Source organism: Homarus americanus, unplaced genomic scaffold (assembly GCF_018991925.1).
Source record: "Homarus americanus isolate GMGI-L3 unplaced genomic scaffold, GMGI_Hamer_2.0 scaffold14467, whole genome shotgun sequence".
NCBI classification, from domain to species: Eukaryota; Metazoa; Arthropoda; class Malacostraca; order Decapoda; family Nephropidae; genus Homarus; species Homarus americanus.
This window is the reverse complement of record NW_024733734.1, coordinates 5757279-5777821: the sequence shown is the minus strand read 5'-3', so window position 1 is coordinate 5777821 and position 20543 is coordinate 5757279. Positions and strand designations below refer to the sequence as shown.

Sequence of the window (20543 nt, the reverse complement as noted above, 5' to 3'; positions counted from 1 at the left end):
ATTAATTAAATTCTTAAAGGTTTACTTTATTTATTTTTATTCTCTTTTAATTTACTTCACTTTTTGTTTGGTTACGCCTAGAACCTGGATATTTAAGTAAATTAAGAGACGGGTAACAGTTTTGGCGACCTTGCCAGGATTCACTAACGACATTTTGACACTTGTGATTTTTTTTCTAAGCATGCTGATGGATTTGTTTTGAGGCATGGTAGGACTAACAATGGTAATTTTGTGCGTAATAATTTTGTACATGACAAGAGGAGATGGACTCGTTCGCCACCTAATGGGGCGTCCTAATTTTCTAATTTAATTGTAGTTTCTGTGGAAAGCCGGGTCATAAGGCGTATTTTTGTTGGAGAAGGCCGCAGCCAAATAAGGTGAAGCACGAGAGGTTGCAGTTTCGGTTCTCGCCTCACGAGACTTTGATCTTTTCCAGGAGAGTTTTGGGAAGGACCCAGACGTTGGTACCTTTCGTCCCTTTTTGTCACAAGGCACGGTAGAAGTTGACGGTGTCGAAACACCAGTCACTATTTTGAGAGACTCGGGTTGTCTCCAAACTCTCATCAAAGAGGGTGTTGTTGCGGTGAGGAAGGCTGACAAAACGTTAATTATATTGTTCCATAATGTTGATATTACAATTATGAATGGGATAAATTATATATTCTTCCCAGTCATAAGTTTGTTACAGGAAAACTAATATTCAGTACTGTTTGTACACGTTTCATTCACAGCATTGCATGTTAGTCGTGCATTCGTGTGTGTGTTAATGGCGCAGTGGTGGTGGTATGGTAAGGGCCGTGTGAGACAGGCAGCAGATGACGCGTCGCCGCTACTCCAATCCAGTTGACTTCCCTAATATCACACCACATTTACTTGCTTCTCGTTTTAATTATTTTTAATTAACACATAATACAACTGTATAAAGTAACTGTACATACCTGCGTAATATTTAGACAGTTTAAATAAAGAATTTTTCAAATAATTTTTTTTTGTCCGTACTTTGTTATTAACTGAAAGCCATTGTTTTACCATTGTATCTACAGAAGTGTATGTGTGTGGATACATATCTTGAGTATGACTAAAATATGTAAAGATTAGGTTTATAAGTTCTTAACCCTCCTACCTTTCCCAGCTATCCTACTGTGTGGTCTAGGTTACTTCTGAAGCATTCTTTTAGTTTATAATGACGATAGAATTCCACTGCCATGTGTGGGTTTATAGTATGATGGTTTTGAATTTTGGGGGTCTGGGTAGCTAATTCTCTATACAGTACCTCAAAATCTACTATAACTTATTTTAGGTGCTGCAATGATTATTAAGTTAGAGAGGTGCTCCTGTAAATATAATCATGGACAGATGACTGGTTGTACAGTGAAAATCAGTTTGATTATTTTACAGAATTTTTCTGAACGTTTCTTTTATTTAGTAACAGCATATTACTTACAAGACCAGGGGCAGGCTGAACCATGTTTAACCCCACCCCACCTGCTGCCATGGGGAAGAAAATAGCAAAAAATTGACATATGTGATACAACTCTCCCTCCCCCAAGCTGAATGTTGGGATGAACAGGATAAAGCCCGCAGAGTTTCAGGGTTAACTGTAAGTATTCTCTCCACTTATTTCCACAAACCTCAATATACTTACATGATGAAAAACATGCCATTACTGTACATAATTAAAACTTAATCTGTAATACTTATGAAAACTGTATTACAGTACTGCATTAATTTTCTTATACATTACAGTATTTATGAGAAAAAACATTTTTGATGATACATTACAATTAGCAAAATATAATTTTGTCTTGGTTACTAAGCCTAACTAATTCTGATACTGTAAAATAACTTTTTATTACGATTGGTATTGCATGACAAAATCATATGAGAAAAAAATCATCAAGAGATTTCACCAAAAACACTTTGTTGCTTTGGCAGCTGATCCAGAGCCATATGAAACTTGTAAGTACTGGTAGTTATTAATAACCAAATTTGTCATTCAGTGAAGTACGTCCATCTCCACTCTGCTGATTTGGAGGAGTCCAGCTGTCATAGTTTGGACTATCTTCATCGTACTTTCTGCCTTTTTTATCTTGCCTTTTCTTGGTTTTGGTAGGATTCTGCATAAAAAAAATCAATATAAAAAATCAATGGACATCTACAGTATTATTCAATATTAAATAATAATTTTCCAACCTTATAGCAGCCATCTATAGTATTGTAATAGTAGTATTCAATATTAAATACCACCTTCCCCCAACCATACACAGTAGCCTCAGGTTATTCAGCACTTATTCTGAATTTTTTATATTTTGTGGCTTCCTAAATTTTTACCAGTTTCCTATATACTGTAAGATTTTTTCCAAGAAAAGCCAATCTTGTAAGCATTTCAAATTACCTTTACCTGCCTTGACAATACAGTGCAGCCACCGCACATGTGCGCTTCCCCAGCTGTAGCCACTGGGTCATTCAGCCTGTGTTCACTGAGAGTCAAGGACGCTTTTTCTTACTCTTGCAATTCCTTTAAGTTTACCATGTGCACCACTTACCAAAATGTCTAAATGGTTAGCATCTACTTCTCCTTCCAGTTCAAGTGAGAAAAAGAACTGTACTACTCATATGTGGTTCTTGCCCTGGATTGCATTATTGACCCACCCTCATTCCCAGAGATGTACAGAAGGAATCAAACGGAGGATGTTGATGTTGACCAGATTGAAGATTGGTCTTGCGATTGTGATACCAGGGAAAGGGCTCAAGGACTCTTATTCAACTTGGTCTTTTACTAACATCGTGGCTTTCCAAACTATGAGAAGCAAGTTGGAAGTTCTTCGATGTCTGGCAAAAAAACTGCTAAAACGAGATCAGGATATTTACTGGTTCAAAGTGCAACTGCAAGGCTTCAAGAAATAAGGTCTACTTCCGACACAGAGTTTACTTTATGGTACATAACCTGTGAGAAAATGGCAGATGATGTTAGATGTGCAATTGAGATTCCAAGGATCACAGGAAAGCAACAATGAGGGCTAATGCTGCAGCAAGTTCCACGCAGGAACCATTCAAAAGGAATGTTGCAATCCCTTTCATTGATTATACTATCTCTGAGATAAAAACAAGATTCAAAACTGAGGACACTCATCCAAGCCAAGCAATATTTTCCCTGCTGCCAGTTAACACTATGAATTGCTTTAATGCTGAAGACACTTGTCTGAAGCTGAAGTTTTGGGAGGCAGATCTTCCAGTTCCTTCTTCCCTCACCAACGAGTTACATGAGTGGGTGACCCATTGGCAGGTATGAGAATATATCAATAAGTCATTTGCTTTGTTTTTCAATTATATAGTTATTAATATACAATATCTGAGTCTCCCATGTGGCATCTAACAAGACTGTCCATGCAAGCTAAAAACAGCCATATTTTGTGTATGATATGTTTTATAAATGGGTTTAGTTAAATTAAGATATGAAATTGGAAGGCATCTAACGTTTCTTTTTTGCTGTACAGTAATAATATTCATAATGACTAAAATATACATATATACATGCTAGTGTCAGTCATTTTTGTACATGTATATGATATCTTCAGTCACAGAACATACAGTAGATCTGAACGTGTGTAACTGTTTTCAGAGGCAGAATGTTGACCAGCCTGCTTAGCTGCATTAAGGTGGTGGATGGGGATCAGTTTCCAAATATTGTTGTCCTACTTAGAATAGGATGCACACTACCAATTGGAAGCTGTGAAGCAGATAGATCATTTAGTGGACTCAAATGAGCAAAAACCTTTCTGCGAGCAACCATGTCAGAGGAGCGACTCACTGGCCTCATGCTGATGCACCTTCACCACAGCTGCGATATTGGCATAAATGCCATTTGCCAAAAGTTAATTCAGAAAAATGACCGAAGGATGTTTTATAGTTCTGTACTGCATGACTAACTTCTATTTAATTTCTATATAATAATTTTCAAATCCCTCTTTATTAATAGAGTATTACTGTACAGTATTACCCCGCTTAACGCGGTTTCGCTTAGCGCGTTTTACCGTATACGCGGTGCCTCGCCAGAGCCGAACTTTCACTTAACGCAGGTTTTCTCCACATATACGCGGTGAGTGTCCGGCTCGAGAGCTATTTTTAGATTCGCCCCACCCCCCACCCTGCCTGACTGCCTGTTTTAGCTCATAAAATTCATACAAATTACCAGGCCAGAATATAATTTACATTGCTGGAATTCTTACAATATGATGATCATTTTGAATATAAACATCATAGATTTTGCATTAGACACAAATTTTAGATATAATGTTTACTCTGAGTAAATATGTTATTTTTTGTGCAAAATATATGACATTTGTATTCAAAATATTCCTGGGCTTACAAGGAATCCAGCAATGTCAATTATATTATCCTAACTTTAGTTTGAGGTATTATTTATTACTAAAAAGGTAAATATTCTGGTTTTCCCCACATAACTGGTAGGGAAGGTTGGTGGGGGGGAGGGAGGGACCGACTGACCATCTGTTACCGTGTGAAGAATATATTTTTTTTTTATTAACTGAAGGTATTTGTTTTAGCTCATAAAATTCATACAAATTACCCGGTCAGAATATAATTTACATTGCTGGAATTCTTATAATTTGATGATCATTTTGAATATAAACATCATAGATTTTGCATTAGACATACAAATTTTAGATGTAATGTTTACTCTGAGTAAATATGTTATCTTTTGTGCAAAATATATGACATTTATATTCAAAATATTCCTGGTCTTACAAGGAATCCAGCAATGTCAATTATATTATCCTAACTTTAATCTGAGGTATTATTTAATACTAAATGTTAAAATTTAGTTTTTTCACCCAACATCTCTTGAAGGGAGGATTGGTGGGGGGTGGGGGGGAGGGTTGGGACTGACCGCAAGGTTGGAAGAGGGGGGGAGGCAAGGTGGGGTACTTTGATTGACAGATTGTGTCGTGAAGAATATTTTTTTTTTTTATTAACTGAAGATATTTGTTTTAGCTCATAAAATTCATACAAATTACCCGGCCAGAATATAATTTACATTGCTGGAATTCTTACAATTTGGTGATCATTTTGAATATAAACATCATAGATTTTGCATTAGACATAAAAATTTTAGATATAGGCTAATGTTTACTCCGAGTAAATATGTTATTTTTTGTGCAAAATATATGACATTTATATTCAAAATATTCCTGGTCTTACAAAGAATCCAGCAATGTCAATTGTATTATCCTAACTTTAGTTTGAGGTATTATTTATTAAAATTTAGTGGTTTTCCCCCAAAAATTTCTCAGAGAGGGAAGAGCCAGCAGTGTAGTGTGAGAAGAGGGGGAGGGAGTTGAGTCCATTATTTGAATGGACATTAACTTGGCGACTGTATTTCTCTATTTCTCTTAAGTATTAATTGTGTGCATGTACCATCATAAAATTAAGATGTTATTTTTACTAGAACATAGGTATTGTGTCGGAAAAAGTGGAGTTTGGGGATCAGGCCAGTTTCTATTGGAATTAATCCCATATGTTCTGTTGTTCACTTAGCGCGGTTTTCACTTAACACGGTACCCTGTGGGTTTTATTGACCGCGTTAAGCGGGGTACTACTGTACCTTTGTTGGAACTGCTCGTTTATTCTGATCATCTTCCACTTTCAGTTATAGTAAATTATGGAAAAGGTAATTACTATTGACCTCAGAATATCTGCTAATATCAAGTGCACATGGCCTCAAAATAATCATGATATTGGTCACATTCCCCCAAAAAATATTTGGGGGCTTATAAAGAAGCTAAAGCCACTTCACAAGTGTCTGCAGTTGATTTTGAAGGCTTTCAATCTGACTAGTCTTCACCCCCTGCCTGGATTCCCACCATCTCCCAGAGCTTCCCACACCTCCACAATTCGGTGCATTATCATGTAATTAACTTCTTGGGCTTTCTTTAAAATATTTATTTAATAATGTGGATGCAGTTTATGTGACATTATGTGTCTTTTTGGAAGGTTAAGTTGGTTACCCAAAATCTTTCTAGCGATTTTAACACTTTAAAAGGCATTGCTTGTGTGGATTTCCGAGGCATGGTTGTGTACCAGTACAATATACCCAAGCAAAATGAGACCCCACTGTACTACAGCTAGCTCGCCGATACTTTAGGTGGGGATGGGTATAATGGAATTAGAATGGATATAACAAGGTTAAGGAAGATAAATGTTGTCCGATTCCCAAGTTTAGGAATGGGGGTTTGGATCAAGAGAACTAGTTAAAACTTTATGGTGCAACTGTTGACTCACTGCCTCCACTTTCCCTGGTTCATATGAGGAAGTAGCTGCTTATATAGCCTTGCACGGATTCAAAAGGAGAATAAACTTGTTTCAAAAACACAGATTATCCCCAGTATGATGCAGGTTCTGTGGGGTGTTATAGTAGGTTACCTTGCAAGACACTTGACGATGAACCATGGTACATAAAAATAACAAGCATCTTACCTGGTATTCTGTCTTAATATGTGCCAAGTGCAGGGGCAAGCTGGGACCTATTATCCTTGGTTTTTTCTCAAAAGGGCTCTCCTCTGAACCATCACACTTGGAATTTTTTGGTGAGGAGATTTCTGGGGTATTTGGTCTTTTCCAGTCATTGGTGTACTTGTTGGTGTTACCTGTTTCAGTTTTATTAATGTTATTACTCTCTTGAGAATTAATGTCTGCTAAACAATGTAATATGTTTTCATTTTTATTGTTTCTTGCATCACTTCCACTCTTTTCTCTCGTTTCAACTTCGTGCAAATCTTGTTCTGGTGTTTTCACTGTTTTAAGCATACTGATTGTATGTTCATCCTCTGAGAGCAATACTGAAACAGATTTGTGTTCATGCTTTTGAGTTTTGTTAACCTTTGAAGTTACTGGAATTGCAGAGTCTGATTTTTCAATCACATCGTGCTCCTGTGTCAAGTGTTTCGACTTAAAAGAGGATGTTGGAGGGATTTGAGTTGGAAGTTTATCATCATCATCTAATCTTCTCAATCGTGGCTTCTCCTCTTGCTCCTCTTCCAAGAAAATCTTGTGAGGTTTGAAAGAAGGTTCCTGTAACATTTTAAAGATCAAACATCAATCTTCAACCAAATATATGTTATTAAATTCAGGAACCTTTATACAAGTACAGGAAGTCCCCAACTAACCAACAGGATGTATTTCAAAGTCTTGTTCATATGTCTTTCTTTTAGAACTAATTTTCTTATAGACATGAAGGCTTATTTACCCCATAATTAAGCTGAAATATTGTACAACTGTAATGAATAATATAATTTCAATGTGTTAAATCTGGTATTTATTCTTATCTACATTAAGAATTTGTGTTATGTGCCATTGCAAAATTGTCAAAAAGGCCAACAGATACCCCAATGGGTACCGGTAGTTCAAAAGAGAAACCCTAATTCATTCTAAGCTAATAGGATTACTGTGCTTTTATTTTCTTTCAAGCACATTAAATCAGAGTTCAACAGATTTCCTTGAAGTCAACCTTACACATCCCTGAACATTGCTTGTTACCGTATTTTTCGGCTTAAAAGAAGCACTTTTTATGACAAAAATATACCTTGAAAATTACCATGCGTCTTCCAGGACGTTAGTTGATAGTTGTAGCAGAGGTTTTCTTAGGGTCAACTGAAATGAGCCCCTTACAAAGACTGTTACCTCATTACAGTACTTAACAATTACATGTATTCTCTATACAGTACTATAAAACTATTGATTTAACTAATATTGTTGATATATTGCAAAAAAAAAAAACATGCTACTGTGCGGTTTGTTTACTAATGGCAGTGGTGCGGCAGCGCCATCTATTGAGGAGTGCTAAAGGTTGTCTGCTGGTCTCAAAGCGCAGGAATGTTTGTTTCTTTATTCGTAGGCTCTCATATTTGGACACCTATTTACAGTAGGCTCTCATGTTTGGATACCCATTTAGACTGTAAAAACCCCACAAAATTAAAATCTTCCAGATTTAAATACAACTTCATCATCCAAGTAAAAACACACACACAACAACATTGGCTGTCCTTATGTCTTCAACTTTACCACCACTGGTGGGTAGAATTTTTGTTTTAAATTCAGAAACATTAATTAAAATATATATGAACAGTAAATAAGTGTTGCTTTCATATTCTTACGTAGAGTAATGACGATATGTTTACACATGTGCTCACTTACATACGCCATCTCACTATTTTCTTTACCATTAATGGTTAGCTATTTCCATTGTTCCATTTATTAACATTAAATAACATTACTTAAAACAACCATATCAATAATTTTACATCAATTTTACTACAGCTACAACTGGGGTCTAATATTCTTCAGTTTTATAATTATGTAGAACCAATCAGTCACTGGTTTTGCAAACAACGAGTTGTTTTTTACTTATATTTTTTTGTTTTTAAATAAAGATTTTTTGTTTTATTTAGACGTTGATACATGTTTACATTTGCTTACCTTCTACTGCTGGAATATATTTCCCGTCGTTGTCATACCGACAAAAACAGGAGGAAGAATGTATACACTAAAGCCCGCTAGATGTGGAGGGAGCCAAGTGTATAAAATGAGTGCTGTATTAAAGATTTCATCTTATACAGATTTTTTTTTTAAATTGATGAAAATGACGACTGATAGCAGTTCTAAGTGATGATATTCAAAGAGGTGTACTTGTGCCAAAAGGGCTGTATAATTATCAAGCAACAGTTTCACTGGTGCCGGTAGTAGGCAGCTACCAAACAGGGAGGTACTACTGCCTGGGAAGATATTGGTAGACCCTGCTGCCAATGGCATCACGAGAATTGAGACCAAGTCCCAGGTTGCTGATCTGACTTTCTGCCTCATTTACACACAATTGCAGGGTCTCAATTGTTTCTCTTACTTTGACAACACAACATACATATATTGTTTCTCACTATTGATTTTTTTTTTGTATTTCTGTATGTTTTTTTATTATTATTATTATTATTATTATTATTATTATTATTATTATTATTATTATTATTATTATTACATTTTTGCCCCCTAGGCCCCGATGTGGGTCAGTGACCTGTGCCCAGGTGGGCTAATACCCATAAAAAAAAAAAAAATATAGAATTTCATTTCCAAAATCAGGGTGCGTCTACCACGATGCAGCGTCTTCCAAGCCAAAAAATACTGTATTCGTTTCAAGCACTTTTTATTCTAATTATTATTTTAAAGCTATTTTAAAACATATTATCCTTTGAAAAAAATAAAATATATAAATAATATACAGTAATACCCCGGTACCCTGCCAGAACCGGAATTCCCACTTTACGCGGTGCATCTACTCATATACGCTACTCATATACACGGGTGAAGTATAAATTTTTTATTTAGCTCATAAAATTCATACAAATTACCCGGCCAGAATATAATTTACATTGCTGGAATTCTTACAATTTGATGATCATTTTGAATATAAGCATCATAGATTTTGCATTAGACATACAAATTTTAGATCTACTGTAAGTATTTTGTTTTCTCTGAGCAAATATGTTATCTTTTGTGCAAAATATATGACGTGTATATTCAAAATATTCCTGATCTTGCAAGGAATCCAGTAATGTCAATTATATTATCCTAACTTTAGTCTGAGGTATTATTTATTACTAAAAATGTAAATATACTGTTATAACCCAAACATTTCTCTGGTAGGGAGGGAAGGTGGGGGTGAGGGGGAGGGAGGGAGGGACCCAGGGAGCAGGTGGGAAGAGGGAGGGGAAGTGGGGTATTTTGATTGACAGATAGTATTTGGGTAAGTATATTTTGTTTATTTATTGAAGATATTTGTTTTAGCTCATAAAATTCATACAAATTAGCCGGCCAGAATATAATTTACATTGCTGGAATTCTTACAATTTGATGATCATTTTGAATATAAACATCATAGATTTTGCATTAGACATAAAAATTTTAGATCTAATGTAAGTATTTTGTTTACTCTGAGCAAATATGTTATCTTTTGTGCAAAATATATGACGTGTATATTCAAAATATTCCTGTTCTTGCAAGGAATCCAGCAATGTGAACTATATTATCCTAACTTTAGTCTGAGGTATTACTTATTACTAAAAAGGTAAATATTCTGTTTTCTCCCAAACATTTCTCTGGTAGGGAGGGAAGGTGGGGGGGAGGGAGGGACTGACAGACCCAGCTGGCGTGGTGGGAAGATGGGAGGGGGGGAGGCAAGGTGGGGTATTTTGATTGACAGATAGTTTCGTGAAGAATATATTTTTTTTTTTTATTAACTGAAGATATTTGTTTTAGCTCATAAAATTCATACAAATTACCCAGCCAGAATATAATTTACAATGCTGGAATTCTTACAATTTGATGATCATTTTGAATATAAACATCATAGATTTTGCATTAGACATACAAATTTTAGATCTAATGTAAGTATTTTGTTTACTCTGAGCAAATATGTTATCTTTTGTGCAAAATATATGACGTGTATATTCAAAATATTCCTGTTCTTGCAAGGAATCCAGCAATGTGAACTATATTATCCTATCTTTAGTTTGAGGTATTATTTATTACTAGACCTTAAAATCTAGTGTTTTCCCCCAAACATTTCTCAGAGAAGGAAGAGCCAGCGAGTGTAAGAAGAGGGGGAGGGAGTTGAGTCCATTATTTGAATGGACATTAACTTGGCGACGGTATTTCTTTATTTCTCTTAAATATTAATTGTGTGCATGTACCATCATAAAATTAAAATGTTATTTTTACTAGAACATAGGTATTGTGTCGGGAAAAAGTGGAGTTTGGGGGTCGGCCCGGTCTCTATTTCAATTAATCCCATACGTTATGTTGTTCACTTTACGAGTTTCTTGCTATACGCGGGCCTCCGGGGGTTCAATTGACCGCGTAACGTGAGGGGTCACTGTATATATATATATATATATATATATATATATATATATATATATATATATATATATATATATATATATATATATATATATATATATATATATATATATATATATATATATATATATATATATATATATATATATTTATATATATATATATATATATATATATATATATATATATATATATATATATATATATATATATATATATATATATATATATATATATATATATGCGGAACTAGGCCTATATGATATTGAATGTGATTTACCGAATTAATAATGATGCGATTCATGAAGTTAAGGGACTATTATTGAATTTGAAATTATTATAGATCGTTTAGCAGTCTGAATAATGTTACGGGTGTCCCAAGGAGTTATTAGTTAGGCGGTAAATATATCACGTAGGCCCAAGCTAGCGCCTTGGGGAGACGCGACGCTGGCTAGGCCAGTCCCGGAGAGCATTCACACAGACAAGACGTTCCGCGCGTCCATCAGAAATAGTCACGTGGCCTAGTCTGTGCTGCGCTATTGCAGTATAACAAGTAAGTCTCATTCGATCTCAGACAGGGTTAGATAGGGCAGTGATAAAGTAAACTAGAGCTAACAGTGAGTTCATTTCAGGGTTTCCGTCAGAAGACCCTTGACTGGAGTTGACGGAGTTGACTGCGAGAGATTGACTGCCGTTGATGATTGAGGGTGGCGATTGTCGCCATTGGACCGATCAGTGTAGGCCTGTCACTGTTTAGCGGGGTAGCAAAGGATCTCTTGAGTGAACGAGTGCTCCCGACAACTAACACGACACGGGACCAGCATCAGCAGTGGGTGATCAGTTCTTACCACTCCGGTGCACAACCCCACATGTCCCGAGCAGCTAGTGAAACCCTCTTGCTAACGGGAAGCTAAAGTTTCTCTCAACTGCACAAGGTCTGATTGGCTCACTCTCTTCCTGCCCATGGACGCACTGGGAGTACACTGAGGCTATCTGAGTATATTAATGGTCACACACTGAGACCGTGAGTCTAGGACTCTAGGAGACACCTAGAGGAACATTTTATCTTCCTTATCACGGGTGTAGTTAACACCATTCCTCAGACTGATATTATCTTGACGTGTGTAGTTTAATATTTCTTAAATAATTTTGATAGTAGTGTTTTTTTGAATGTTTGTGCCATTAAGTGGAACCAGAGTGATACTGTGATTTGATTCTTTTAATGCCTCTAATTCTTCATAATTCTGATCTCAGGTATAACCTTGTTCCCCAGAGCAGTGGTTAGGTTAGGTTAGGAAGTGTACACCTGTTGGGGTGCTATAATTTTGTTGAGTGATATTATTTTGTTGAAGACCCTTAAGGCCTATTCATTGTGGAGTATTTAATTTCTTATTTTTTAGTACCATTTCCTAAGTGACTGATATTATTTTGTGAAAGCCCTTAAGGCCTGTTCATATGTGCAATTAACATTTCTTAATACTTTAAATTTATTGTTGCCTGTGTTTCTAATAATTTCTATGTCATGTATAACTTTTATTCCCCAGAGTAGTGGTTAAAGTTTAAGTTAAGAGGTGCGCATATTGGTGTACCATTATTTGATTGTGTTTGTAGTGTTGGAGGGAATATAAGTGTCTAAATTTTACAGTGTGTCTCATTCATCCCAGTCACAGACGCTATCCTTCCACGGGTCACGGACAGTTCATTTTGTGTAGTAGATTTAAGTGTTCTTGTGCTGGTTCGGGATTTTTCTCAAAGGGGCGCTTCCACTGCCTTTACCATCTATTAAATTTTAATAAACCCCAAGTCAAGTGAGAAATTAAAGTCCAGCAAATTCCGACCGGTTACAAATGGTAGCAGAGCGTAGTTTTTAATGTCGTGACTGATAGTACTGTGGTTGGGATAATGAACGCCATCATGTGTTGGTTAGCAATGGTAGGGATTGAACTCGCACTGATGCTCATCCTTGTGCCCGGACTGAGTTGGTTAGGCTTGACAATAGAGATGTGTATGAGGAGGAAGAGAGACGGCCGCGGGACCTTGGTACAGCTGAGAGAGGAGTTCGGAGACCTAAAGAGGGATTATCAAGCACAGGTAAACAGGTTCAAGTGGGAGTCTCAGGCACACATTCAACGGTTAAGGGAGGAAACAAGGGGTGAATGTCAGGCACACGTCCAGCAGTCAAGGAAGTGTGAGGTCCAAGTGGGAAATATAGGGGTACGTAAGTAGTTCAGAGAGGTTGATCGAGCCCTCCAGCTGAGAGACAAGACGAAGCCGACCGATTACAGTTTAGGGTGCATGGTAATGAGAAAAGGCAGGTTGTAGGGGGTGAGTTGGAGGAGTTGTGAGTAGGGCAGAGGGGATTGGAGAGATGGTTAGGTCAGAGATGTGCGTTGAGTAGTGGTTGCTGTCATGAGTGGGATTGAGTTGCTGTCATGAGCGGGATTGAGAGTACGGTTGTAATGTCCAGGGCCTCACTAAGATGGACTGGTACATTGTCAGAGGGTTGGTCTGCCGGCATGAGGTTCGGAGACGTGGACTGAGTATTGTTTTGACACTGGTTCCTCTTAGCTCAAGGGCCAGGCAAAAGGAGAGCATGTTGGAGATGGACTGAGTATTTTTTTGACACTGGTTCCTCTTAGTTCAAGGGCCAGGCAAAAGGAGAGCATGCTTGTTTTGGACTGTGTATTTTTTTTTGACACTGGTTCCTCTTAGCTCAAGGGCCAGGCAAAAGGAGAGCATGTTGGAGATGGACTGAGAATTAATTTTGACATTGGTTCTCTAGTTAAGGGCCAGGCAAAAGGGGAGCGTGATGTTCTGGTTGGATTGAGTTGGGCTGGGAAGAAATGGAGTTGCTAGCTGCGAGTGGAATAGTACAGAGTTGAAGGTGGGTTCTAAGTTGTTCTCTCAGCACATGAGGGCAGTGCTGTCTTTTTTTAGGGGGGTCGAGTGTTAGCGGGAGAGAAAAGGAGAGAAGAGAAGACAAATGCTGCATTTAGCACGCTAAAGGGGTGAGGTGCAGTCCTTAGAACAAAATTTTAGGGGGGTCGTATGCATGTTTTCTCAGCACATGAGGACAGTGCTGTCTTTTTTTAGGGGGGTCGATTGTGATATCCAGAAATTTCAGAGTAATTTCAAATGCCCCGCCATGAGTGATACTGAGCGTTCAAGGTCATCTGAGGGGAGGGAGCGCTGCCTGCTCGTAGCGAGAGATTGCGGAACTAGGCCTATATGATATTGAATGTGATTTACCGAATTAATAATGATGCGATTCATGAAGTTAAGGGACTATTATTGAATTTGAAATTATTATAGATCGTTTAGCAGTCTGAATAATGTTACGGGTGTCCCAAGGAGTTATTAGTTAGGCGGTAAATATATCACGTAGGCCCAAGCTAGCGCCTTGGGGAGACACGACGCTGGCTAGCCCAGTCCCGGAGAGCAGTCACACAGACAAGACGTTCCGCGCGTCCATCAGAAATAGTCACGTGGCCTAGTCACCTGTGCTGCGCTATTGCAGTATAACAAGTAAGTCTCATTCGATCTCCGACAGGGTTAGATAGGGCAGTGGTAAAGTTAACTAGAGCTAACAGTGAGTTCATTTCAGGGTTTCCGTCAGAACCCACTTGACTGGAGTTGACCGGAGTTGACTGCGAGAGATTGACTGCCGTTGATGATTGAGGGTGGCGATTGTCGCCATTGGACCGATCAGTGTAGGCCTGTCACTGTTTAGCGGGGTAGCAAAGGATCTCTTGAGTGAACGAGTGCTCCCGACAACTAACACGACACGGGACCAGCATCCGCAGTGGGTGATCAGTTCTTACCACTCCGGTGCACAACCCCACATGTCCCGAGCAGCTAGTGAAACCCTCTTGCTAACGGGAAGCTAAAGTTTCTCTCAACTGCGCAAGGTCTGATTGGCTCACTCTCTTCCTGCCCATGGACGCACTGGGAGTACACTGAGGCTATCTGAGTATATTAATGGTCACACACTGAGACCGTGAGTCTAGGACTCTAGGAGACACCTAGAGGAACATTTTATCTTCCTTATCACGGGTGTAGTTAACACCATTCCTCAGACTGATATTATCTTGACGTGTGTAGTTTAATATTTCTTAAATAATTTTGATAGTAGTGTTTTTTTGAATGTTTGTGCCATTAAGTGGAACCAGAGTGATACTGTGATTTGATTCTTTTAATGCCTCCAATTGTTCTTCATAATTCTGATCTCAGGTATAACCTTGTTCCCCCTTGTTCCCCAGAGTAGTGGTTAGGTTAGGTTAGGAAGTGTACATCTGTTGAGGTGCTATAATTTTGTTGAGTGCCCTTAAGGCCTATTCATTGTAGAGTATTTAATTTCTTGAATTTTATTACCATTTCCTCAGTGACTGATATTATTTTGTTGAAAGCCCTTAAGGCCTATTCATATAATGCAATTAACATTCTTAATACTTTAAATTTATTGTTGCTGTGTTTCCTAATAATTTTATGTCATGTATAACTTTTATTCCCCAGTAGTGGTTAAAGTTTAAGTTAAGGAGTCTCGCGCATATTGGTGTACCATTATTTTGATTGTGTTTGTAGTGTTGGAGAGAATATAAGTGTCTAAATTTTACAGTGTATGTATTCATCCCAGTCTGAAGCGCTATCCTTCCTGGTCTGGACAGTTCATTTTTGTAGTAGTAATTTAGATGTTCTTGTGCTGGTTAAAGGTTTTTTCTCAAAGGCGCTTCTGCCTTTACCATCTATTAAATTTTAATAAACTAAGTCAAGTGAGGTAAAGTCAGCAAATTCGACCGAGTTACATATATATATATATATAAATATATATTTATATATATATATATATATATATATATATATATATATATATATATATATATATATATATATAGTTATGCCCACTTAACGCGGTCAATTGAACCCAGAGGGTCCCGCGTTAAGTGAAATCCGCGTTAAGTGAACAACAGAACATATGGGATTAATTCCAATAGAAACCGGCCTGACCCCCAAACTCCACTTTTTTAAGGCACATACCTATGTTGTAGTAAAAATAACATCTTAATTTTATGATGGTACATGCACACAATTAATACTTAAGAGAAATAGAGAAATACAGTCGCCAAGTTAATGTCCATTCAAATAATGGACTCAACTCCCTCCCCCTCTTCTCACACTACACTGCTGGCTTTTCCCTCTCTGAGAAATTTTTGGGGGAAAACCACTAAATTTTAATAAATAATACCTCAAACTAAAGTTAGGATAATACAATTGACATTGCTGGATTCCTTGTAAGACCAGGAATATTTTGAATATAAATGTCATTTATTTTGCACAAAAGATAACATATTTACTCAGAGTAAACATTATATCTATAATTTGTATGTCTAATGCAAAATCTATGAAGTTTATATTCAAAATGATCACCAAATTGTAAGAATTCCAGCAATGTAAATTATATTCTGGCCGGGTAATTTGTATGAATTTTATGAGCTAAAACAAATATCTTCAGTTAATAAAAAAAAAATATTCTTCACGACACTATCTGTCAATCAAAGTACCCCACCTTGCCTCCCCCCCTCTTCCAACCGCGTGGTCCGTCCCAACCCTCCCCCCCACACCCCACCAATCCTCCCTTCAAGAGATGTTGGGTGAAAAAACTAAATTTTAACATTTTGTATTAAATAATACCTCAGATTAAAGTTAGGATAATATAATTGACATTGCTGGATTCCTTGTAAGACTACGAATATTTTGAATATAAATGTCATATATTTTGCACAAAAGATAACATATTTACTCAGAGTAAACATTACATCTAAAATTTGTATGTCTAATGCAAAATCTATGATGTTTATATTCAAAATGATCATCAAATTATAAGAATTCCAGCAATGTAAATTATATTCTGACCGGGTAATTTGTATGAATTTTATGAATTAAAACAAATATCTTCAGTTAATAAAAAAAAAAATATTCTTCACACGGTAACAGATGGTCAGTCGGTCCCTCCCTCCCCCCCACCCCCCACCAACCGTCCCTACCAGATGTGTGGGAAAACCAGAATATTTACCTTTTTAGTAATAATACCTCAAACTACAGTTAGGATACTATAATTGACATTGCTGGATTCCTTGTAAGACCAGGAATATGTTGAATACAAATGTCATATATTTTGCACAAAAAATAACATATTTACTCAGAGTAAACATTATATCTAAAATTTGTATGTCTAATGCAAAATCTATGATGTTTATATTCAAAATGATCATCATATTGTAAATTCCGGCAATGTAAATTATATTCTGGCGGGTAATTTGTATAGATTTTATAGGCTAAAACAGGTAGGCAGGCAGGGTGGCAGGTGATGAATCTAAAAATAACTCTCGGGCAACCGGACACTCTCTTGGCGTATCATTAAACCGCGTTAAGTGAAAAGTTCAGCTCTGGCGAAGCACCTCAATATCGTGAAATCAGCATAAAACGATGATGGCGAGGTATTACTATGTATATATATATATATATATATATATATATATATATATATATATATATATATATATATATATATATATATATATATATATATATATATACACATACACACAGTTGTACCCCGCTTTACGCGATTTCTCATATACGCGGTGCCTCGCCAGAACCGAACTTTCACTTAACGCGGTTCATCTACACATATATGCGCAGAGTGTCCGGCTCGAGACGCTATTTTTGGATTCGCCCTACCCGCCACCCGCTCCCGCCTGCCCCGCCTCTCCCTCCTCCTCCTCCCTCCCTCCCCTCCGCCTCCATCCCCGTATGCCGACCCATCTCTTCTACTAACGTAAGTGTTACACTTAACTTTTAGTTTTCCTAACCTAACCTATATTTTTCCTAACTTAACCTTTATTTTTCCTAACCTAAGCTCTTCTATATTACTTGTTTGTTCATACCATCATAAAGTTAAGATAAAATTTTTACTACAACATAGTTGTGTGTCGTCAAAAAGTGGAGTTTGGGGGTCGGGCCAGTCTCTATTGGAATTAATCCCATATGTTCTGTTGTTCACTTAACGCGGTACCCTGTGGGTTTAATTGACCATGTAAAGCGGGGTACAAGTGTGTGTATGTATATATATATATATATATATATATATATATATATATATATATATATATATATATATATATATATATATATATATATATATATATATATATATATATATATATATATATATATACAGTCAACCCTCACTTTATGCGGTCCCACATTCCGCGTTTCCACGTTTACGCGGTGCCCTGCCGGAACCCAGGATGCTCACATTCCGCGGTGCGTGTACCCCTTTACGCGAAGAGCGGCTGGCGAGCCGCGCCATTTTTGGATCCAAACCTCCCGCCATCCGCCATGTTGTGTAAGCGGCGCGAACATGGTGAGCACAAGGTCGCCCAGTCATCAAAACATTACCAGTTCTTCACCCGCCACCCACTACAGCCGGCCCAAGTCAGTGATAGTGATAATTATGGTGAGGATATGGACTTATATGGACTTTGGGGGGTTTGAGAAAGAGGCCCTGCAAGCCTCTGTGGTGGATAGTGATACAATTGATACAGGTGAGAGCCAATAATCTGCCCTCTGCCTCGTAACCAACCGCCCATCCCAGTGTGCCCAGCCATTTTTTCTACTAATGTAAGTGTTAAAAAACCTAATATTATTGATATTTCTCTGAATTATTAATTGTGTGTGCATACCATCATAAAGTTAAGATAATATTTTTACTACAACATAGTTGTGTGTCGTCAAAAAGTGGAGTTTGGGGATCGGCCCGGACTCCATTTCAATTAATCCCATATGTTATGTTATTCACTTTACGCGTTTCTCACTTTCCGCGGTACCCTCCGGGTTACATTAACCGCGTAAAGTGAGGGTTGACTGTATATATATATATATATATATATACACACACTGTAATCAACAACCTCACCAGCCAGGACTCAAACCCTCGACCTTATACATGTGACCAGGGATTGTTGCCAACCGTGCCACAAGGACAATCCCCAATTGGAGGTTCACGGCGCCATAAGCATGATGAGCAGGCTTTGTGTGAAATATAACAAAGTCAAGGATTGCTTTTAGTGTCTTTGTGGTGCGGTTGGTAGAAATCTCTGGTCACACGCATAAGGTTGAGGGTTCGAGTCCTGGCTGGTTAGGTTGTTGATTATATGTTGAAGTCTGCGTGCTATATGGACTAATTAATTATATATATATATATATATATATATATATATATATATATATATATATATACAGTATTACCCCGCCTAACGCGGTTTCACTAAGCGCGTTTTATCATATACGCGGTGCCTCGCCAGAGCTGAACTTTCACTTAACACAGATTTTTTCATCATATACGCGGTGAGTGTCCGGCTCGAGACGCTATTTTTAGATTTGCCCCACCCGCCACCCTGCCTGACTGCCTGTTTTAGCTCAGAAAATTCATACAAATTACCCGGCCAGAATATAATGTACATTGCTGGAATTCTTATAATTTGGTGATCATTTTGAATATAAACATCATATATTTTGCATTAGACATACAAATTTTAGATAAAATGTTTACTCTTGAGTAAATATGTTATCTTTTGTGCAAAATATATGACATTTATATTCAAAATATTCCTGGTCTTACAAGGAATCCAGCAATGTCAATTGTATTATCCTAACTTTAGTTTGAGGTATTATTTATTAAAATTTAGTGGTTTTCCCCCAAAAATTTCTCAGAGAGGGAAGAGCCGGCAGTGTAGTGTGAGAGGGGGAGGGAGCTGAGTCCATTATTTGAATGGAAATTAACTTGGCGACTGTATTTCTCTATTTCTCTTAAGTATTAATTGTGTGCATGTACCATCATAAAATTAAGATGTTATTTTTACTACAACATAGTTATGTGTCTTCAAAAAGTGGAGTTTGGGGGTCGGGCTGGTTTCTATTGGAATTAATCCCATATGTTCTGTTGTTCACTTAACGAGGATTTCACTTAACACGGGACCCTCTGGGTTCTATTGACAGCGTTAAGTGGGGTACAACTGTATATTATATATATATATATATATATATATATATATATATATATATATATATATATATATATATATATATATATATATATATATATATATATATATATATATATGACAGTCATGCGCTGTTAGCGTTCATCTTAACAACGTCCGACGTATAGGCGTCGTCTGTGGCCCCTTGAAACTACTTTGGTGGACGTTTGCTGGACCACCACCCAGGACACCCTGATGGAGACATTTATGATCCTCCCAATGCTGGCCAGTTATATTATGTGTTGTATGAATATGCTTCTTCCTAGGCATTTGGCCTGGTATTGTTAACCTAGACTATTGATATAAAATCTTTTCACCTACAAATTGACAATAACACATTTGTTGTAATCAGACATATCTAGTTGTTGAATAATTGCAAAATTCCAGTTGCAATTGGGGTTGCATCTAAATTCTGTGTCATTAGCTTAAGGAATAACAAAGTCTCTGGTGCACTGCACCTAAGATTAAGAGAAACGGATAATTAGCAATACGTAACTGAACGAAGCACAATTTGAT

General features: G+C 37.2%; 1 protein-coding gene across 3 annotated transcripts in view; it reads right to left on the bottom strand.

The window, feature by feature from the left end:
- Positions 1-1382: 1382 nt before the first annotated feature.
- The window catches only part of LOC121869951 (kanadaptin-like), a 140004-nt gene continuing 120843 nt past the window's right edge, over positions 1383-20543 (bottom strand). For all 3 annotated transcript variants that reach the window (XM_042371552.1, XM_042371550.1, XM_042371551.1), the window contains exons 12-13: positions 6496-7089; positions 1383-2117 (exon numbers count right to left, since the gene is read on the bottom strand). In XM_042371552.1, coding sequence (XP_042227486.1) covers positions 1977-2117; positions 6496-7089 — 735 coding nt within the window. In that variant the 3' untranslated portion in view covers positions 1383-1976. The remainder of the gene's footprint in view (positions 2118-6495; positions 7090-20543) is intronic.